Source organism: Sarcophilus harrisii, chromosome 3, assembly GCF_902635505.1.
Source record: "Sarcophilus harrisii chromosome 3, mSarHar1.11, whole genome shotgun sequence".
Lineage (NCBI taxonomy): Eukaryota > Metazoa > Chordata > Mammalia > Dasyuromorphia > Dasyuridae > Sarcophilus > Sarcophilus harrisii.
This window is the reverse complement of record NC_045428.1, coordinates 148,736,537-148,761,142: the sequence shown is the minus strand read 5'-3', so window position 1 is coordinate 148,761,142 and position 24,606 is coordinate 148,736,537. Positions and strand designations below refer to the sequence as shown.

The following is a 24,606-nucleotide window of genomic DNA, read 5'->3' as shown; positions in this document are numbered from 1 at the left end:
ATTTTTATTTCTTTACTTTATTATTTTGCTTATAATAAACGAATCAGAAATACGTTTTATTATTCTGTGCTGATCTTAATAAACAGGTAAAAAACTTTTTTTAAAATTTCCATTATACATTTTCCTTGGGACTGAACCAATTTTCATCTACATATAATAGTAACTTTGGATATATGAATTCAAATACTACAAGCACTTCATAGGATTTTCTTATTCTCACTAATCAAGATCTTAAGCTGCTCACATCATGTGTGCATATGTGAGAGAGAAAAAGAATGTGTGTTAAACTCATGGAAACCGATGAGGCTACTTAGATTGTATAGGGAAAAAGCAAGCACATATAGGATTGAACCTCTGGGATATCTAAGACAGAGAAGGAACTAAAATAAACATAAAAAGCCAAGTTATGATCAATAAATGCTTGGTCAAAGAATATAAACAAGCATTTTCAAAAAAGAAATGTGAGTATCAAAAACCATGTAAAAGAATATTTGAAACTCAGCAATAAGAGAAATGCAAATTAAAACAACTCTGAAATTTTCCCTTCACATTAATCAGATTGAAAAGGCTATGGGAAAACAAATTAATGAACTATTAGTGAAGTTGTAAATTTGCCCCACCACTCATGAAAACAATATGAATTTTATTTAAAAAGTTACTAAACTGCACATAACGTTCAATTCAGCAATATCCCTATGGAGCATGGACTCCAAGGTCAAACACATAAAAAAAGAACCTATATTTACAAAAATATTTATAACACTTCTTGTGACTGCAGAAAAGCTACAAGTAAATGTTCATCAATCAAAAATTACTGACCAAATTGCAGTATAAGATTTATACCATAAAAGAAATAATAAGGCATTCAGGGGAAATGAATAAAGACTGTAATAAGAAAACCTAGGACAATCTACACAATGACCAAAAGTACTTAGAGGAAAACAACACTGAAAATCAGAACTCATAATCAATTATGACTTTGGAAAAGTGACAATGAAACCTATCAACCTCTTCTTGGTAGAGAGGTAGGTAGACCCTAAGTGTGAAATGTATCATAATATAATGCAAGGCGCAAATAATGCATTGGTTTGTTTGGTCTTTCTTAATAAACTATTGTGGTAATTAGAAAGTGATAAAAGAAAAACACTCAATAAAACATACAAGTTTTTTTTTTTTTTTTAAGTCTAAGGCTTTTCAATGACACTGATGGCATGCACACATTATTATTAACTTATCCCTGTGTCAATATCATTCACAATATGAACAGTATTACCAGTATTCCAATGCATGAACAGTATTCACTTATTAAGTGATATGTGTATGAAAAGAAGAAACAAGGAAGGAAGGAGGGGGACGGATGGGAAAGATAATTTTAATTTATGAAAATGAGTTCACCCTTTACTTTCATTAGTGGTAACAACATAAAAAATTATTGATTTAGACTAAATTTCCCACACACATAGTTGAACTTAATAGAACTGAGTCATACTGTCATTATGAAAACTGAAATGAATGATATATTCATAGAAAAAAGCTGTTATATATTTGTCTTTCATGTTGCAATAAAACTATGAGGCTCTCAAAGTTATTAGATTTTTTTAAAAAAATAAACATTATGGCTAGTCTATTTTCCCCTCATTATATAATTTTTTTTATTATTTTAAAAAAGCATCCTTATTATGAATAGACAATTTTCAGATGATGAAATTGAAACTATTACCACTCATATGAAAGAGTGTCCCAGATCACTATAAATTAGAGAAATGCAAATTAAGACAACTCTGAGATACCACTACACACCTGTCAAGACTGGCTAAGATGACAGGAAAAAATGATGAATATTGGAGGGGATGCGGGAAAACTGGGACACTGATACATTGTTGGAGTTGTGAATGAATCTAACCATTCTGGAGAGCAATCTAGAATTATGCCCAAAAAGTTATCAAACTGTGCATACCCTTTGACCCAGCAGTGCTACTACTGGGCTTATACCCCAAGAAGGGAAAGGGGCCTGTATGTGCCAAAATGTTTGTGGCAGCCCTGTTTATAGTGGCCAGAAGCTGGAAAATGAATGGATGCCCATCAATTGGAGAATGGCTGAGTAAATTGTGGTATATAAATGTTATGGAATATTATTGTTCTGTAAGAAATGACCAGCAGGATGAATACAGAGAGGTTTGGAGAGACTTACATGAACTGATGCTAAGTGAAATGAGCAGAACCAGGAGATCATTATATACGTCAACAACGATACTGTATGAAGATGTAATCTAATGGAAGTGGATTTCTTTGACAAAGAGAAGATCTAACTCAGTTTCAATTGATCAATGATGGACAGAAGCAGCTACACCCAAAGAAAGAACACTGGGAAATGAATGTAAACTGTTTGCATTTTTGTTTTTCTTCCCGGGTTATTTTTACCTTCTGAATTCAATTCTCCCTGTGCAACAAGAGAACTGTTTTGGTTCTGCACACATATGTTGTATCTAGGATATACTGCAACATATTCAACATATATAGGACTGCTTGCCATCTAGGAGGGGATAGAGGGAGAGAGGGGAAAAATCGGAACAGAAGTGAGTACAAGGGATAATGTTGTAAAAAATTACCCTGGCATGGGTTCTGTCAATAAAAAGTTATTACAATTTAAAAAAAAACCATCCTTATGAATTTTGTCTCATTCAAAAATTTTCTATTGTTAAGGGGTATGTATTATTTATGTCTTTATAAAATCTGATTCTGATGTTCTTATCATAAACCCTAACCAATTTTAAATTGTCAGATTTTTTTAAAATCTGTTATTTCTCAATTAAAAAAAAACTACTCAAATGCAATAAAAATATCTTAAGGAACATAAACACATAAACACATAATACTGAGCTTCCTTACTCAAATCTTATTTTTCCTGTTAGCATTTAATTTTTTTTTCCTGCTAAATAAAGTCACAGTCCCTGCTGATGGGGAATGATTGGTTTACCTATAACAACAGGGGGCTTAAACTATCAGTACTTTAAGAAGCTTTTGACACTTTTTGACAGTTTAACCTGCTGAGCTCACAGCACCCATGGGACAATCTTAGTTGCAATTTTACTTCTGATGTTGCTGACCACTAATACTGACTCCATAGATAATGGATTTCAATAACAACCTCCTACAGATTAACACTTTGAGTATATCCATGATATTGCTTTAATTAAGTTATTACATGAAGGTCACAGTTTGGGAGAAAGTTTTATTAAATTTGGCAGTGCTTATAATAATAAAAAATTTGCGTGCTCATCTATACAGTAACTCATAAGTTTGCCTACAGATATAATCCAGTTTGCTCATGGATTTATGCATCATTTCAATTTATTCTACAAAATAAATTCAATTTAATAGTTCCATTTCCTCAAATAATGCACATTTCTAGAATTTCTGATAGTTTCGTAAGTAACATGAAATAGATAGCTCTAACCATGCTGGATACAGAACAAGTTTACCTAGCATATAAACAGACTATCCTCTAAAGTTCAAAGAATTTTTTTTTTGCAGAGTTGGAACATTGTGATGATAGAAAAGATCGCTACTTTGATTTGTCTATACCTTCCAAGTGATAAATATTATTATCTCACTGAAATATTTGAAATGAGTTTCATTGCAAAAAGGTAAGAATTCATAAATTATTTTTAATTCAAACATTTTAGTAGCAAAAAATAAACCTAAATTAAATTACTTGATTCAAATATCTGAACAGAACTATACAATTAAAATATAAAATGCTTCAGGTTCAAAGGTTGACTTTTAAATGTTACTAAATATGTAACTGTAAAATATAATCTTTAAAGTGCAAACCCCATTTTCTCTACAATTAATATAATATACTTCAATACTATGTGTAATAAGATAGTTTAAAAGTGCTTCATTTAAACAAAGAAATTTAACTGACTGGCTGAATCTGATAATAGTTGTATTTTTAAAATACCCAACCTGACAGATACTATAGTAGATAATAATGAATCAGCATGGGAGCCATTTAATATACTTCTTGATTAACTCATTGCCTGTCCAGTTCTCATACAGACATGTTAATATGTCATAATCGTCATAATTCCCATCATCCCCACAGCTAACACACAAGCTCCTTGATTAGCGCACAACTCCCAGACGAGCCATTTCTAATGCTAAATAATTCCCTTCAGCCTCCTGCTACTATACCACAGGATCTCCAATTAAATATAACGTCCCTGATGAGACATTAATGTAGACAAATTCCTACCAGGATCCTAACCTATTCAGCTTTACCCAGATATGAGGGGAAATGGAATTCAAGCAAGATGAAAAAAATAATAATAATTACAGGTAAGATACTTCTGGGATAATTCTTAAAAAGAAATAATAAAGAGAGGAGGAGAAAAAGAATAGAAAAAAAATGATTCTAAGGTCAAACATCTTAATTTGTTTCCCTAACAATTATTTGGCCCAATACTGAAAATTCTACTGGCATAAAGAGATTTTGGGGGAACTGAGTACTATACATTTACCATATAACTGAAATAAATCAAAAAGTACTTATTATATATCAGGTATTATCGTCCTGGCCTTAATGGGGAAAAGGCAAAAATCAAACAATTCAGGTTACCAAAGGTTAAAGTTTTATGAGTATTATCAACTTTTGAAGCAAAAATACTACTTAAAAAACCATTGCCTAATTACTAGAAAGGTTTAAGAACCAAAATTATATTAAAGAAGCCAATCATTGACTCCACATGAGTATTAATATACTTGCTACTACAAACTCCTGAACACGAGACAATGCAACTAATTAGAAAACTTTACTGACACACTAAATATCGATACCTACTATGAATGGCTTTTATCATTAACAAATTACAAATTTTATGACTTCTGAAAAATAAGATGAATGAATTTTAAATTTTCCTATCCTATTAAGGGCCAATTGGGAAACAATGGGCATAATAACCATCATCTTAAAGTATGCAGGATTTTTAAAAAATGTTTTATTAAGAATAAGTAATTTACACACACTCTTCCAACTATACACAAATAGAATGTCCTATTTTGAAAATAAAAGTTTTAGTAATTTTTCAGTATCAACTAAGTAAAAAAAAAAATTAGATTCTGGTTTTTAATTTATGAGGGAGTAATGTTTTAGTTATAAACTAAGTGATTACTAGATTTTGTGAAATTAGCAAGATTTTAATTCTGTAATAATCTAGACCTAAAAATTATGTATTGTGATATTTTTACTATATTTAAATTACTTTAGCCCTTACATGCAAATGGATAACATTTAAGATATTAAAACCAGCCCATAAAATTTTGATAAGTTCTTCCCTAAGGTCCTTGTACCTTTGCCTGTACTAATGAGCTCCATCTTCATTTACCTGATCATTAGCTTCTAGTTTGTTCAGCTGGAAACCAACATACACTAATTACTTCGACATCACAAAGTCATCTATGTCCTCACTACATCCCCAGACAGCAGGGAGAAATTATCAAGGGTAGGCATGATAATATCTTGATAAGTGATGATTCACTTTACCTCACTGTCAATCATCTAGTAGTGCTCATGCAAGATACCACTCAATCTCATTACTGAATCCTAGGGCTAAGAGTACAATACACACCAGGAGTCATATTCCAAACAGCAGGCTGGCAGAGTAAGCTATAAGTGTCAATAGATACTTCCATGAATTTCAGTTTTGTTTTAAAATGATAATGTGAAATATTTCTAATTCTAACATATAGCTGTTGTACAAACATAAAACGAAACATTTAAAAAAAGTTTTGCAACAAAAAAAATATTTTCTCACAATAAAGTCAACCTTAACCAAAAATAATAATTTGATTCTGAAACAAATGTATCCACACTTTTTCCTTTCATTATTTTTAAATCATGTTTTACTCCATCCTTTCATTTAATCCATTCTTTCATGTGTACTCTCAAGTTAAAGTTGAAGTTAAAGTTATACTAGCACACATTTGAACACAAAGGTTTTTCAAAAAAAAAAAACAAACCCAAACAAACAAACAAAAAAACCTAACAACTTTACTCTGGCTCTTGCTTTTAATTTATAGAAAGCTAAAGATATAAGGGACCTAGGCGATAACCAAAGTTTAGTAGTAATTTTTTTTTTTAAGCATCCCCTTCAAGTTGCCATCTAGCCTCTATATCAAGGCTTCCCCTTTACAAGGTAGCCTGTTTCATTTTAGCTACTTCTATAACTTTTGTCTATAAAATGTCTATCTTTACATTTTACATATCACTTTGAATACTTGAATAAAGAGCTCTAGAAGTCAGGTCTTAGTATAATTTCTGGCATATATTGTTCTTCAGTCCTTTCAGTCATATCCAACTCTTCATGACCCCATTTGCAAGATACCATTTAATGGTACTAAGATACTAAGTGGTAGCTTACCTCCATCAGATTTTCTTGGCAAAGATACTAGAGTACTTTGGCATTTCCTTATCTACATCATTTTACAGATAAAGAAACAGAGGCAAATAGTATTAAGTGACTTGCCCAGGGCCACACAGCTGATACATACTTGGCATAAAATAGCTATTTATTAAAGTTTATTAATCTTAAAAAGTAAGTTTTAAAGTTTTTCCTAGAAAAAGTCTTTTCCATATGAGAAATTTAAATAAAATAATCATTAATAAATAGATCAATAAAGGGAACTTTATTATGGCTTACAACAACAAAAAAATCGTTTAATTGAAAACAATACAGCAGCTCATATTAGAAATTTAATATCACAGATTGAGATTCGCTTTCTTTATCCATAAAACCTTGGTTTTCATTTCAGTCTTAGGTTTACTTACTACTTTTATAAACAAAACAGGCTCTACATTCAATCTATCCACTTGCTAATTTATTTTCCATGACAAGGTTGAAAAAAACTTATCTATCTCTGTCACCAATGTGAGGTACGTAATCCGATGGACAGAGTGCTGGAGTTGGTGTCAGAAAAACCTAGGCTGACAAAAACTACATCATAGATTCCCTAGTTGTCTGAATCTGTCTTTGGTTTCAGATTCTTCATCTACGAAAACAGAGGCCCAAGTAAGCTATGACTTACCTAAAAATCACACATGAAATAAACATCAAAAAGCATAATTTGAACTCAGATTCTCTTCTTCCAAAGTCAGTACTTTTTCCATTTAACCAATCAAGCTCTTTTGAATAAATATTGTATTTTGTCAAAAGATCTTTCTGCATCAATGGATGAAATTGTATTGTTTCTATTGCTAAAGAGTCTATTTTGAGAAGTTTATTCAGCATGAGGACTATTTTTTTTTTAAATAATGATAGATCATACTTACAAACCTATATGCTCCAAGAGTTTATTTTCAATTCTCAAACTCTCTTAAGAATGTGTTGTTTAAGGGACACTAATACATTGTTGGTGGAACTGTGTACATCCAACCATTCTGGAGAGCAATTTGGAACTATACTCAAAAAGTTATCAAACTGTGCATACCCTTTGATCCAGCAGTGTTACTACTGGGATTATATACCAAAGAGATCATGAAGAAGGGAAAGGACCTGTATGTGCATGAATGTTTGTAGCAGCCCTCTTTGTAGTGGCCAGAAACTGGAAACTGAGTAGATGCCCATAAATTGGAGAATGGCTGAATAAATTGTGGTATATGAATAATATGGAATATTATTGTTCAGTAGGAAATGACCAACAGGATGATTTCAGAAAGGCCTGGAGAGACTTACACGAACTGATGCTGAGTGAAATGAGCAGGGCCAGGAGATCATTATATACTTCAACAATACTATATGATGATCAATTCTGATCTTCATCTTCAGCAATGGGATGAACCAAATCAGTTCCAATGGTTACTGAACCAGCTACGCCCAGCGAAAGAACTCTGGGAAATCAATAAGAACCATTACATTGAATTCCCAATCCCTATATTTTTGCCTGCCTGTATTTTGGATTTCCTTCACAAGCTAATTGTGCAATATTTCAGAGTCCGACTCTTTTCGTACAGCAAAATAACGGCTTGGTCATGTATACTTATGGTGTATCTAATTTATACTTTAATATATTTAACATCTACCGGTCATCCTGCCATCTAGGGGAGGGGGTGGGGGAAAGGAGGGGAAAAATTGGAACAAAAGGTTTGGCAATTGTCAATGCTATAAAATTACCCATACATATAACTTGTAAATAAAAAGCTATTATTAAAAAAAAAAGTGTTGTTTAGATTTTCTAATTCCCAGACAAAATTAAAGCTAAAATAGATGTAACTGAAAGAATTATACAAGTAAATTGCATTATGATAACAAAGTAACATAGAAAATGAAGCAATGTCAGTCCTAAACTGATATGTGCCAAAATGCTACAGTACCTAAATTTTTAAAGAAAAGGTTAAATGACTTACAGGTGGAAATAGACAGCAATACTATAATAATAGGAAACTTTAATGGAGACTAAATCTCTTCTTAAAGAATGAGCAGGGAAAAGAAAAAATCATAGAGACAACAATTTCATTAAAAAGAAATGAGACAGTATGACAAGACCTATGAATGTAGCAAAAGCAACAGAGGAAAATGTATATCTTTAGATGCTTAATAAAATACACAGCACACAAAAACTGAATGTGCAATTTCAAAAATTAGAAAAAGAACAAAATCATTGAATTAATAAATAAAAGTAGGAGCTGGTTTTACAAGGAAAATAAAAACAATAAACTATTGCTTAATATGATTTTTAAAAAAGAGGGAACAAAATCAAATCACTAATATTAAAAATGAAAAAATATACCACTAATGAAGATGAAATCAAAGAAATTATAAAGAGTTTGTCTAATTATAAGCCAATAAATTTAACAATTTAAGTAAAATGGAAGATTACTTACAAAAATAAACTTCCTAGGTTAACAGAAGAACTGGATTATCCAAATAAATCTATTCTGGAAAAAAAAGAAAATGAAAAAGCCCTAAATAGCCTTTTTTTAATTTATTTTTTAGTAGGCAGGCAAATTGTGTTTAAGTGACTTGTCCAAGGTCACACAAATATTAAGTATTAAGTGTCTGAGAACATATTTGAACTCATGTCCTCCTGACTTCAGGGCCAGTGCTCTATCCACTGCATCTAGCTGTCCCTCAAAAATAAGCTTTCTAAGAAGAATATCAGGAACAGAGGGATTCATAAGTTAATTGTATCAAATATTTTAAAAATCAATTCTAATATTAAATAAATTATGTGGAATAACAGGCAAAGAAATAAATGTGGTTCTATTACAAATAGGAAAAGCAAAATCAGAGAAAGAAAATAATTGAACAATTTCATTAATGAACATGGATGGAAAAATCCTTAATAAAATACCATCCAGGAGATTGTAACAATATATAAAAAAGATAAATCATTGTAACCAAGTGGGATTTATAATCAGGCATATAGAGATGATTTAACTTAAGGAAAACTATCCCAAATTTTTTCTCTAACAAAAATTTTCTTGATCCAGATCTCTCCTAAATAATCACTTAGCTAACTAGACCCTCTTTTTCCATTGCTCAAGGGGAGGCAGGATAAAAAGAATTATAACACAAAATTATCACACAAGTCTTCGTCATCACACACACACATACACACTTTAAACCAACAATCAAAATTCACAGAATTACACAAAAGTGAGCATTACACCATCCCAACTCTTGAATTATACTGTTCCTTCATCAACTTCAGATTCCTCTCTAGACTTCCTGGGCTTATACTGCAAGAGATGGTTGACTTTACTTTCCAACCTTACCCTGGGAAAATCTCAGCTGACTCTAGGGTTTGCCTCTTGAGAAATTTAAGCAGGATCAAAGAAGCTAGGCTCTTAGTATAAATGAACACTACCTTAACCATTAAGTTCTGTTAATGGTGCTTACATTCATATATAGGCGTTCACACTTTACAAGTCATAAAGCACGTCAATCTGCTTATAACTGTAGTAAAACTGGAAGGAACATGATCCATATACAACTACATTTACTATACATTTATAGAATATCTTAGATCTAGTGGGTAAAGCAAAGTCTATTTCTTAAGTTACTTAAATTACTATTCTTAAAATAGTAAGAATGTTAGTTTCATAAAGTTACATATTATTGACATACAACTAAATAGCTGAGATTATGTTTCAAATAGCTAAATAAAAATTTCTTAATCTTTTTTGTGATAGATCCCCTTTGACTGACTGGTAATGACTTCTCAGAATGACATTTTTAAATCTATAAAATAAAAGACAAATACTAAGGAAAGAAATTGAAATATTGAAAATTATCAATTAATTTTTAAACATATTTCTGATATAATCAGTGAACTCCAGACTAAGCATCCTTGATCTAGGTAAACTTTTGCATAAGGATGTCATATTTAATAGGTAGAATTGAGATACATCAAATCAGGGAGAAGACCAGGAAAGGGCCAGAGAAAGTCTCGATCAGGGACCCAGATCACCAACCCAGAAGTAAAAAATCCATCAGTCAATGGAAGACAAATGCAGGACAAGCTATAAAGGCTTGCACATCAGCAAACGGTTGAGAAAAATGCTAGGGTTTGTCACTTAAGACAGGAAAGTCAAGATCAGACTATTATATCAGAAATCAAAATATAGGAGTAAAACTGATTCTAGTTTGGGAATATTTGCCACAACTTTCTTGTTGTGAGAGCAAGTTACTCAGAATCTATTTAACATGTATAGGACTGCTTGCCATCTGGGGGAGGGGATGGAGGGAGGGAGGGGAAAAATCGGAACAGAAGTGAGTGCAAGGGATAATGTAAAAAATTACCCTGGCATGGGTTCTGTCAATAAAAAGTTATTAAAATAATAATAATAATTTTAAAAAATAAAAATAAAAAGACTAAAAAAAAAAAAGTTATTCAATATATATGGATAATCCTGAAGCACAAGAATAAGTAGGGAACTAACACTCACTGGTTAAAGTAAAAGAATGATAATCTACACATGTAGTATGCTCCCATCTATCAAATGGGGAAAGATAATACAAATAGGATTTCAAATAGAAATATGAATAAGATGGTTTATTCTTTCAAAGTTTTTCCAAAGACAAAGAAAACTCTTAAAAGTTCCCAGTTTTCATGGTTTGATTCCTTCAATATTACCCAGCCTCTGCAAAAACAACCTCTACAATCATAATTTTGCCTGACAACAACCTGTTTTAAGCTATGACCTTCAGATATATACTGTGATGAAAGGAAATACCTTCCATATGTGCATCCATTTATTCAATTCATCCAACTAATATTTATTGAGCACTTTTGATGTGTAGGTTTAGAAGCAGTGAATAGGGTATCAGGCCTGGAATCTGAGTTCATATTTAGTTTCTGATACTTATTAGCTTTAGGATCCTGGGCAAGTCACTTAACCTCTTATTACCATGATTTCCTCAACTATAAAAGAGGGATAATAATAGCAACTACGTCCCTTGTGAATATCAAATAAGATATTATTTGGATTACAGCCAGCACACAGTAATTAGTAAATAAATGCTAGTGATCATCATTATTAAATTAATGGTAGTAATAGTCAATTTTTAGATTCTGCCTAAATATATTTCTAACAGTTAATCTGGTAGCTTATATAAAAGTCCTCATTAGGGACTGCTAAAAGATGATAAAGGTGTTTAAAATAAGCTTAAGAACTCTATAGTGATCAATTATAGTTGTGCTTAGGCTCCCATTGTCCATTTTTAAAACTACAATATTTTGCTTATATTAAGCTAAAAGAAAGTAGAATATTAACAAAAAAATATTCAAAACAAGAATACAACTTTTTAAATCACAACTAATGGTTAATTTTCAGCTATGACTTGTATATTTTTCCCTAAAATGTTCAAACATGAGATATAACTATGACAGAAAGTTTCTTACTAAAGACTACAGAAAGAATGTATACCTAATAAGAAAAACTATAAACTGCATAATGATTAAGGGAAAAAAAAGTTTAATGGAAAAAAGCAAGGTCATATGAGCTTCTGTGATAATAATGATAATGTATTAGATCTACTTTTTAGAATTTAATTTACAAACACTTTCCCTATAACAACTTTGTGAATGAAATAGTCAAAGTTTATATGTGAAGGTCTTGTTAAGTGAGAAATTCATAGCAGTCAGGCGATTATTAGAGAATTAAAATATAAAGTATCTTATATTAGCAAATTGTAGTGACTCAAACATTATCATATTATTACAAATATAAATTAAAAAGGACAGAACTGAACAGTGGTACCTAAACTGGAATTTATGGGGAAAAGTCATATTTTCATAATATACAAGCACTGTGTGGTTTAAATATTCATAAAAGAGCCTAGTCTCTTATTGCCATGTACCCAGTGAATATTCATTAAATGGGTAACTATACTTGTATTTACGGTAAGCTGTATTTAAATACATTGCAAAACGTAATAATACCTTAAAAATCAAAATAAGCATAAAATTATCTCAATATGAGTTCCAGACAGATAGTACAAATCACAAAGTGACCAATATCTAACAAAACTTTCCCCAGAAAGTTATTGTAGTATAGCAGGAAGCACTCTAACTGGTAATTGTTTTACATTAGCTCTAATTTTATGTATGCCATTATCTATCCGGCCTCGGTCAAGACATTTAACAGTTAGCATCTTCCTTCATACGTCCTTTATGGTTATAATTTGGATATTCAAAACAGTAAAAATGACTTATTTGCTCAGTTATTCTTAAACCAATATTGCCATTACTATATACAATGTTCTTCTTGTTCTGTTCATTTCACTCTATATTATTTCTAGCCAGTACATTCATGTTTTTCTAAGATCACTAAGTACATGATTACTTAAGGGACAGTAGTATTCCATGACAATCATAGACCACAACTGGTTCAATCATTCTCTAATTGATGGGCATTCCCTCAATTTCCAATTCCTTGCCACCACAAAGAAAGCTGCTATAAATATTTTAGAACATGTATGCTTTTTTTCTTTTTCCTTTCCGTCCTTGGAAATAGACCTAGTGGTGGTACTGCAAATCAAATTGAGCACTATTGGGCAGCTTAATAACTCTGTGGACATAATTCCAGATTACTTTCCAAAATGGTTGGATCAGTTCATAGATTCACCAACAATGCATTAAAATCTCAATTTTTCTACATCTCCTCCAATGTTTGTCCTGTTACCCTTCTATCATTTTAATCAACCTGATAGGTATAACATGATATATTGAAGTTGTTGTAATTTGTATTTCTTTAACCAATGATTTAGAGCACTTTCTCACATGACTTTGGATTTCTTCATCAGAAAACTGCCTGTTTATACCTTTTGACCATTTATCATTTGGGGAATGACTCATGTTCTTATGCATCAAAAAAAAAAAAATTCTTTAAATATTTGAAATGTGAAACTTTTATCTGAGAATCTGTCTATAAAATTATTCTCCCTGATTTTCTGCTTTCCCTTTGTTATTGGCTTTGTTTTATTTATTCAAAAACTTTTAAATTTAATCAAAATTACCTATTCCATACCTCATTCTTCTATTTCTTGTTTATTCATAAGTTCTTCTATCCACATCTGAGAAGTAATGTATTCCATATATCATATATATCCATATTGACCTTAACTTAGTAAATGGAGTAAGATACTAGTCTATGGCCACTATCTGCCATATTGCTTTTTAGTTTTCCCAACAATTTTTACCAATAATTCTTATCCTCAAATCCTAAATTTTGACACTGTCAAATACAAGGTTACTATATTTGTTGCTGTAAATTATATATTTACTTTATTCCATTGATATACCTTCCTATTTCTTAGCCAAAACCAAATAATTTTAATACTTTACTTCCTTATGATATTGTTTTTAAGAATTGGAACTGCTAAACCTCCTTCCTTCATATTTTTTAATTATTCTCTTTGATATTCTTGACTTTTTATTCTTTCAAATGAATTCTATTTTTTTTTCTAATTCAGCAAAATAATTTTTGGTAATTTATTGGAATGCCACTAAATATAAAATCAGTTTAGGTAAAATTGTCATTTTTTTTTTACTTGACCCTGCCTACCCATGAACAGTTAATATTTCTCCCATTACTTAAATATGACTTGATTTGCAGGGTTTTTAAAATAATTTTGTTTATATAATTCCTTAGTTCATTTTGGCAGGTATATTCCCAAATATTTGATCTGTCTACAGTTATTTTAAGTGGAGTACCTCTTATTATCACATTATACAGTTTTATTGGTGATATATAGAAATACTGATGATTTATGTGATTTATTTTCCATCTTACTACTTTGCTCAATGTTTCAACTAATTTTTTTAGAGTCTCTAGGATTTTAAAGTCATCATACTCTCTTCAAAAAGAGACAGTTTTATTATTCATTCATCATTGTGATTCCATTTTTGTTTCTCTTAATGCTATTGCCAGGATTTCCAATATAGTATTGAATAATATTGATAATATTGGACATCCTTATTGGAAAAGCTTCTGGCTTATCCTCATTAAAATAATGGTTACTGATGGTTTTAGAAAGATATTTCTTATTATTTTAAGGAAAAATCCCTTTATACTTATGATTTCAAATGCTTTTAATAGGAATAAAGAGTTGTGTTTTATCAAAAAACTCGGCATTCATCGATATAATAATGATTTTTAAACTTATTATTAATATAACTAATTACATTAGATATATTTTCCTTAAGTTAAATCAACATTACATGCCTGGTATAAATCCAACTTGGTCACATTTATTATCTTTGTAATATATTGTTGCGGTCTCCTGGCTATTATTTAATTTAGGATTTTTCCATCTATATTCATTAATGAAATTAATCTGATTTTCTTTCTATGTTTTTACTCTTCCTTGGATAGGTATCAGTATCATATTTAATTGTACAAAAAGGAATTTGATAGGACCTCTTCTTTGCCTTTTATTCCTATGCCTATCATTTATTACTGTATAATATTGGAATATGTTGATTTTTAAATGGTTGACAGAATTCACTTGCAAATCCATCTGGTCCTGGTGCTTTTTTCTTAGGAAGCTCATTTATGACATGTTCAATTTCTTTTGTCTAAAAAAGAGGTTGGGAATGGCTGAATAAGTTATGGCATATGAATGTTATGGAATATTATTGTCCTGTAAGAAACAATCATAACAGCCATAAGATGATTTCAAAAAGGCCTGGTAAGGCTTACATGAACTGATGCTAAGTGAAGTGAGAAGAACTAGGAGATCATTGTATAATGCAACAAGATTATATGATGATCAATTCTAATGGACATGGTTCTTTTCAACAATTTGAGGATCGAGGCAGTTCCAATGATCTTGTGATAAAAAGAACCATCTATATCCAAAGAGAGGACTGTGGGAATTGAGAGTGGATCACAACATAGCATTTTTGTTCTTCTTGTTGTTGTTTGCTTGCATTTTATTTTTTCCATTTTGATTTGATTTTTCTTGTCAGCAAGAAAATTGTATAAATATGCATATACAGGATTTAACATATATTTTTTATCATGGATTATTTGCCATCTAGGGGAGGGTATGGGGAAAAGGGAGGGAAAATTGGAACACAAGGTTTTAAGAGAGTTAATATTGAAAAATTATCTAAGCATATGTTTTGAAAAAAGCTTCAATTAAAAGAAAATGAGTGATTCAGACCAATTCCAAAAGATTTATGAGGGAGAGAGGCATCTTCATCTAGAAAGAGAATTATGAGAACTGAATATGGATCATACATAGTATTTTTGCTTTTCTTGTTTTTGCTTGTTTTTTTTTGTTTTGTTTTTTAAATTTCTGATCCTTTTTAATAATCTGTTTTGTACACCAACTCAATTATTTTTCACAAAATTATAATTTCTTTACCTGGAGTATAATACAACATTGGAGAAGCCAAAAACAATACATACTATACATACTATTCTCTTAGAAAAGTAAAACCTGAAATTCACATTGTCAGAACCATGTCTAGCCTATACTTCTTAAAATTTAAAGTGAATGCAGTGCTAAAATAAATGTACACATCAACATTTGGCAATTTTCCCCAACCCTGGTTTTGTTCATTAAAAGACCACACCCAATGCATGGCCTACTGAAATTGAAATGGGAAATTATGCTCATAAAAATTATTTGAATGCCCTTGAAATAGTTAAGAGCTTTTTGTCACTATTACCAATAATAAAATTATCATTCAAAAGGCCTCTTGTTTAAGTTTGTATAAGCATTTCTTTTTTCTTTCCTAGAAAGAGTAATGGGACTTAGAATGTTTTCATTTCTTGAAGAAATTCCAAGCTGTATAAATTATAGAAAAATAACAATTTGGAATCAAAACCTGCCCACATTCTTCTTCAAGTGTTAAGGGAGTCATGGTTGGTCTTAAATCTAGATAGGTACTTCCCATATATGGTTTAATATTGAGCATAATCATGCATTTAAATGTCCTATCCTGTGGCATTTTAAAAACAAATAGTGAAAAACAATTTTCAAAAGCACAAGCCTGAAGCAAGCATGCTCATTTCTTCTACAGAGTTTATCTGATACCAGAGATAAATTCTAAGTGTCTTTATACAGGTCATATAAGACTGGCAGTATGACACCAAGCAAACTAGAGATTTAGATTATGTAAACACTTATCTCACTCTGTGTTAGTTTTAAATCTAATGAAGTGTAAAACTTTATTTTTCACTGAAATATTTAACTAAACAAGATTTTCATGTCTGTTGTCTTTGACATGTACTTTGTGTCTCTATGTTTGTCCATTAACATTTTGGATATTTATAAATATGACTGTATCACAACACTTAGCTAGGAATTTTTGTTCCTAGATATCCAAGAGTTTGAATTGGTACAGCTCAGAAATTGAAAGGAAATAACATAGTAAGAAATAAAATAGTAATAACATTTGTAAAGAAATCATAATTTGCAGTAGCCAGGCTATCACTCCAAACCTTTCCTTAACATTACTTAGCTGCCCATGACAGGAAAGGAGCTCCAGGGCAAAGACACTCTGCTACTATCTCCTTTCCAGTTTCTACAATTGACTTTGGATCTAACCCAAACACATATAACCTAAGTAGATTCAATATGGAGCATCAAAGTCCTTAATTCTACCTTTAAGCAAGTTATAAACCTGATCTGAGTCTTCTATTCATTATTTTCATTTTTAAATGGACATCAAATTTCATTTCATTAATACTGAATAAGAAAAATAATAAATCATTAAGGAAAATAGTACACAAACATTTCTAGAAGGAACCAGAAGCACAACCAACTAAATGAGAGGTTTGTTGCTATTGTTTTTAATATGTTACTGAATTGTTCTTTTAAATAAATGTTAAGGAACATGGAAAGAAGGAAATAGTCGTTTTTATTTACACAAACAGCTGCATTACTTTGAAAATTCTGTTACTACTTTGAAAGTGAAGGAAAAAGAAGCTTGGCAAAAGGATCATATTCATGATTTTAACTATGATATTAAAGCTAAAATTGGGGAAGGAAAACTTCAGCCACATTTCATCATTTTAAATGCCTTTTCAGTCTAGATTTTAAAAGATCACATTTTCAGTCTCAGACTTCATTATAAATAATTTATACTACCTTATTTTCTAATAAGTTATCACAGAGAACTTGTAACAGCATTATGAGAAATTATAGTGTGCTCATAAGAAAGGGAGTGATCACAGAACTGTTTCACAGCCTAAGAAGTTTCATAAGTTATAATCTTATAAAAAGAGGATTGAATCAGTGTCCTCAACTCTAAAAATAATTGACAAGATTATTACAGTCACTTTTAAAGAAATCGATGTAAATTATCAGTACATATTAGAAATAGGATTAAAATCTTATTTATGTTATACTTCTGGTTGTTTTTAAACAAAATTATTTTGATCATTTTCAGCCTTTAGCTTTCTTTGGGGTTATATGGATTTTCAGTTGTAAGTTAGTTACATGCAAGTCAGTTTTCTAACCTAGAAAAAGATTGGCTTTTTAAAAATATTGAATTGAAAAGGAATTTTTTAAGGCTATTTTAGACATTATAAGTATAGATATTTAAAACCTACCTTATTTCACAGTGCAACTTTCTGATTGTCAACTGCAATATGAAAAGTTTAAGCTGATTACTAAATCTAACAAGGTGAGAATTTGTCTGGAACACTGAATTTTATATGCATTTTTATAACTATCATCCTGCCAACATTCATTTGGTATTTCCTGTGTCTACAGCTTAATTAATGATGACTTTAAAGGATTATCACTAGAAGTGGTAGCATGAATTGGTGATTTGCTTTTGGTGATGATATATGGAAGAAAGATATTTCATTTAACTCACGTGGTTAATGGTTCAATGACTAGCACAGACAGCTTTTTGAACAAAAGAATGAACCTCAATACCATATAAAGGTCAAAAATCACAGTTAAATAGAAAGGCTATTACTATTTAAGAAATCAGTTTTCAAAGCTTAACATATTTATAACTAAACAAGTAGAATATACCTAAAGTCCAGATGAGGAGGGGGTAAAAGTAGTATGAAGAGTGGATATATATACTACAATTCTTTCCACAAACTAAAAATAAAAACTTGGAAATGTAAAAGCACCTGTTATAATAACACATAATTTTTGTTCCAATGGTTGCTAGAGTTACATATGCAAGAGTTCTCTTTTCCTCTTAAAGATCTTTAGAATAAGATTCCACAATTAAGTCCCCATCCTTGGAGAAAAATGGAGAAAAAAAAGTCATATTCAGACTCAGCTGGAAACCATGTTAACGATATATTGGAGCCCAAAAGAAAGATAATTGCCCCTGAATTCTTGACACAGAAACATTCACTCATTCCCTGAGACTATGTCCTGCCATAATAATATCAAATAAAGAATGCCAGTGAATTAGGAAGTCTGCTGAACACTGCATAAAGCCAAGATTTGCTTTGAAATTAATTCTGGGGAAAAAAACAATGACAAGTGAAAATGAGGCCATTCCACTGATATCTGCCATTCCTGGTAAGTCCTAGAACTTCAATACTTACAAATTTATTCTAAGTTTGAGTACAAATTCTAAAATTTACTGCTCTGAAGCTCATTTAATCTTAAAAATCAACTGGTACATTACAAAATGACAAAATACATAATTAAATAGGACCAGCAAGTCTAAGTCACTTGGAGTGTGCTCTAAGAGGAAAAGTTCCACAGTAGAAAACTTGTGACAGTCTTTGATTCAAAAGAAACTTCAGTCTTACCCTAAAAATATTTATTGCATGGATCTCTCTCAATTGGAATGTACTTGGATTATTAAATAGTAAGTCCCCAGACCAGCCAGGAGAAAAAGTGAAATTCATCCCTAGAAAAATTGTAAATGTTACTGTCCACATGAAATGGATTTTACAGAAATGGAGTAAATTTAACTTTTATCAGAATTCATTCCCAAATCGGTAGGGATTGAAGAACAGCTATCAGAAATGACTTCTCTTTTGCAATTCTTCCACTTGGTAAAATTTCACATAATTGAAAAAGAGTTAGGTACAAAATGGAACCATCTTACTTCCTACAGGGTTTGCTGATTTCAAGAGACAAAAAAAATGGATCTGCGTCTATGATTATGAAATACTGATTATTAAGCATCTTATAAAACTTGTCATTTAAAAGTCATTTGGTGTCATTTTCTCCAAAGATTAAGATGCTTCAAAAAATTCAAGAATACCAAAGACTTAGGGAATTATCATCATGAATAATTTCCAATGTCTATTGCTTCAACTATCTCTATCTGCCCCTACTATAGAAGTAGATTACACCAGAATATATTTAAAAAGCACTCTTTTGGAAACTCCCTAAACAAACCCTTATATAACCATTTGGTTTCCTAAACCAATGTCCTGTTGTTTTTAATAAGGTTATCTAAGCACATTTTTCTTTCATCAAGCTCTTGCTAAGTAGCATCTCATGTACTCTGTCATCCATGGATTATCTGCAGAGGAAGGCTTGATCCTTCTGGGTTTCTGCATATCTGCAGAAGAGGCTTTCTGCCTCAGAGTGACCAGTTTCCTTTTTTCCACTTGTCTTCTATTCTTGGCTCGTAATGCTGACTCATGAATCTGTTGTGCCGAAGCGGAAGCACATACATTATGTGTTTTTTGGCTCGCAGTATCTGTTTGTCTTTCTCCCCAGCCATAAAGAGCAAATGGATATTTGATTTCTTTTGTTTTACTGGGTCTTTGAGGACTTTTAGCTGGTTTCTTCTCTGCTTCAGCAAACAAGGCACGTTGTTGAGGATGCTCAGTAGTATCCAGTAACTTATCTTTCACTTCTCTCTGTTGTTCTTTTGCTTCCCTCTGTTGTTTATTTTTTCCTTGTATATCTTTCCCAGGTGTTTCTGGAAGGCTGGCAGTGTCCTTGTCCTCAGAGACCTCGGACCCCTTATCCTCCACTCCCGACTCCGCTCTCTCTCTTAGGGACTTGGGTGGGGACAGAGGTGGAGACAAGGCCAAAGCTCCAGGGGGGCACAGGGGCAAGGAGGCCCCGCCACCCCCAGAAGACGAAGAATCGTCTGAGTTGGTAGACAGTCCCCAGCTGTCCCATAACCAGGGGTTGTGCATTTGCTGCAGCAGCCGCCGGCTCAGGCGATAGTGCAGCAGCTCCCGGTAGCACAAGCCCCATGTGTCCCACTTGGGATCTTTGTAGCGCTTCATATATTCGCTCTTCCCCTTGCTCCCGGAATGCATGGTCCTGGCCCGATCCAAACTCTTGTTTTTGCTTGTTTTTATTTTCTTTCTCATGTTTTCCCTTTTTGATCTCATTTTTCTTGTGCAGCATGATAAATGCAGAAATATGTTTTGAAGAATTACACACCTTTAACCTATATTGGATTACTTGTTGTCTAGGGGAAGGGTGAGGAGAAAAGAGGGTTTTGCAAGGATGAATGTTGAAAACTATCTTTGCATGTATTTTGAAAATAAGAAGTTACTATCAAAAAAATTTTTTAAATAAAAAAACAACAGGTCTTTTTAGATATTCTATTTCTTCTGATAATGTAAGCAAATTTATATTGGTGTAAATATTCTCCCATTTCATTTAAATTGTTAAATTTAATGGCATATAACTGGGCAAAATAATTCCTTATAACTACTTATTTTCATGTTCATTAGTGGTATATTAACCCTTTTATTTTTAATACTAGTAATGTGGCCTTCTCTCTTTTCAATGGTTTTTGTACCCTCAAGTTTACATTTAGGATTTATAAGTTAGTGTATAATTGGGGATTTTCAGTTTCTTCTTTTTCTAGTTTCTAAAATTGCACATTCAATTAAGTGGTCTACTCTTTCTATTTTACTAATACAAACATTTAGAAATAAAATTTTCCTCTGATCCCTGCTTCTGCTGTATCCCATAGCTTCTGAAAGGCCTCATTATTGTCATTCTTTTAAATGAAATCATAGCTCTATAATTTGTTCTTTAACCCACAAGTTGTTTAATCTACAATTAGTTTTTAATCTGTTTCCATGATCCCTTATTAAAGGTAACTTTTATTGCACTGTGAGCTAAAAAGGAAATATCTAATGTTTCTGCTTTTCACTGTAAAATTTTTATGTTCTAATCTATGGTCAATCTTGATAAAGATACCAATGAACCACTGAGAATAAAGGGCATATTTTCTTCTATCTCCCCTCAATTTTCTCCAAATATTCATCACATCTAGCTTAGCTAAAATTCTACTCACTTCCTTGACCTTTTTCTTATTTATCTTTTCATTGGATTTATCTAGTTCTTTATGGGGGAGATTAAAGTCCCCCAGTATTATAGTACTACTACTACTCTCTTCAGCTAAAATTCATTTACCTTTTCTTTTAAAAATTCAGACACTTGTTCATAAAGTTGTGAACTGATTAACCATTCTGGAGAGCAATTTGGAACTATGCCCAAAGGGCTAGAAAACCGTGCATACCCTTTAATCTAGCAGTGCCACTATTGGAACTATATTTTAAAGAAATCATAAAAAATAGAAAAGGACCTAAATGTCCAAAAATGTTTGTAGCAGCTCTATTTGTGGTGGCAAAGAATTGGAAAATGAGTGGATGACTATCAATTGGGGAATGGTTGAGTAAGTTGTGGTATATGAAACAATGTATTACTGTTCTATAAGAAATGATGAACAGTCTGATTTCAAACTGATGCCAAGTGAAGCAAGCAAAACCAGGAAAACATTATACACAGCAACACAAGATTGTATGATGATCAACTACGACATTTTGGTCTTCTAGGACAGACCTAGCTTTTCTCAGCAACAAAATGATGAGTCACATGGAATTGTAAAAAAAAAAAAAAAAAAAAAAAATACATGTGTAACCTAAAAAATAAATAAATAAACTTTAAAAAGAATTGAGAAATAAAGATTTAGATATTATGGTATTTGGCTCATTTAGGTTCAGTGTTGATATTACTTCATTGTCAATGGTACTTTTTATCAAAATGTAATAACATTATTTCTCTTTTTAATTAGATCTACTTTAACCGTAACTTTGTCTGAGATTATAGCTGCCACCCTCACCTTTTTTGCATCAGCTGAAACAAAAATAAATTCTATTCCAACACTTCTTTTTAATTCTGTACATCTCTCATTCTTAAATTTGTTTCTTGTAAACAGCATATTAGGAATTCTGATTTCTAATCCTTTTGGCTATTCATTTCAATTTTACAGCTTTATTTATTCTATTTACCCTGAAAGTTGTAATTATTATTTGCAAATTTCCCTCTACCTCATTTTTACTCACTATTATTCTTCTCAGACTCTCTTTTTACCCTATCCCTATTCTTATCTTCTCTTCTCATCTTCCTATTCCTTATTCTAACTTTTATTCTAACACACACAAAGTATGAGTAAAAAAGATAGAAAGAAAGCAGTTCTGATTAAGCTACTGTTTTAACAGCTGAAGAGGTGACTATTGATTTCAATAGTGGAAGAAAATTACTTACAATATAAAAACAGGATAAAAATTACATATACATATTACATGACATAAATAAATTTTTATATATGAAAAACTAAGACTATCTGATCATGAATTTTTAAATAGAGTTTTGCATATTCGGCCAAAATGCTACTAAATGATCAAGACTTGAAAAAAGTAAGAAGATATATTCTAACATATTTAACATATATTGGTCAACCTGCCATCTGGGAGAAGGGATGGGGGAAAGAGGGGAAAAGTTGGAACAAAAGGTTTTGCGATTGTCAATGCTGAAAAATTACCAATGCATATATCTTGTAAATAAAAAGCTATTAAAAAAAAAAAAAAAAAGTAAGAAGAGCACTTCAATGGCCCTTGGAACCCAAATGCTCTTCCCCAGGAAAAACAATCAGTCAGAACTGGCAAGGTTTTACTCTCAATAAGTTATATAGCTTCTGCTATTATGTTATATGTTAGCCTTTGGAAAGAGGCTTGAATTTAAAATTTCAAATGATACACAGTAGTTCTCAAATTATCTGGTCCTGGATAATAAACAGACAAATAGATCAATGGAAAAATCGATATGCAAATAGTCAAATAAATGTATATGAAAAATTAATGTTGATGAATTTAGAGAAAATTAAAACTGGGCAAAATAACTATTTAATAAATGTACTCATCTGACTTCTTACATTTTTTTACAATAGTTAAATGTCTTCTAAAGTCAATATATGTTATGAGGGTTGGCCTTTCCTCAACATTTATAATCTATTAAATAAATTTATAGAAATTTCAGAAAGCAAATAAATTAATGACAAATATGCTATTCATCTCCCCGTCCTCCACCCCAAAAAGGGAATCTTTTTAATGTTACTTTTCCTAAACCCCCAAAGATAGCACAATAAAAATAATAATAATAATAACAACAATTAACATTTACATATTACTTACTATTTAGTAGGTACTGCTTTAAGCATTTTACCATTACTGTCTAATTTGATTCTCCATATCATGCAGAGAGGTAGTAGCTATTATTGTCTCCATTTTACTGATCAACAAATTGAAAAAAAAAAAAAAACAAACAAAGGCTAAGTAGCTTGGCTGGAGTCACACAGCTAATAAGTCTGAAGTCAAACTTGAACTCAGATCTTCCTGACTTCAACATTTAAGGAAAGCAAAAATATACTTACAGAACTGGCATCGACATCACTATGTATAGCAACTGTCTTGATGCCCATCTTCTTGCATGTTTTAATAACCTATTTTAAAATATAGTAAACATTAACATTAATATCTTAACAAAATGGAAATTAAGAATGGTAAAATTCATGAGAATTAAGTCTCATGGAAAGAAAGAAAACAATAGAAATTTTAAAATCTACTTACCCTACAAGCAATCTCTCCTCTATTAGCAATAAGAAGTTTGTCAAAAGTCTAAAAACAGGAGAAGAAAAGTCAATATCAGAAAATGAAACAATTTTTAAAACATTTATAAGAACTATCTAGTAGGAGTAAGTTTTTAAGATAACTAAGATAAGTTGAAGAAAGCTGTCACATTAGAAAAGGAAGTTTCTTTATTCAAGAGTTATCTACACAATGAATACATTCAAGTCTAGTCCCAATCCCCATGAAACTAATAATATGAAAATATTGATAAC

At 31.3% G+C, this 24,606-nt stretch overlaps 1 protein-coding gene and 1 pseudogene across 1 annotated transcript in view; both read right to left on the bottom strand.

Moving 5' to 3' along the window:
- PCCA (propionyl-CoA carboxylase subunit alpha) overlaps window positions 1–24,606 on the bottom strand; it is a 447,428-nt gene that overhangs the window by 398,399 nt on the left and 24,423 nt on the right. Inside the window, exons 3-4 of the mRNA XM_031958625.1 lie at window positions 24,335–24,382; window positions 24,139–24,207 (exon numbers count right to left, since the gene is read on the bottom strand). Of these exons, the coding sequence (XP_031814485.1) occupies window positions 24,139–24,207; window positions 24,335–24,382 (117 nt within the window). The remainder of the gene's footprint in view (window positions 1–24,138; window positions 24,208–24,334; window positions 24,383–24,606) is intronic.
- LOC116422274 lies at window positions 16,955–20,833 on the bottom strand (annotated as a pseudogene).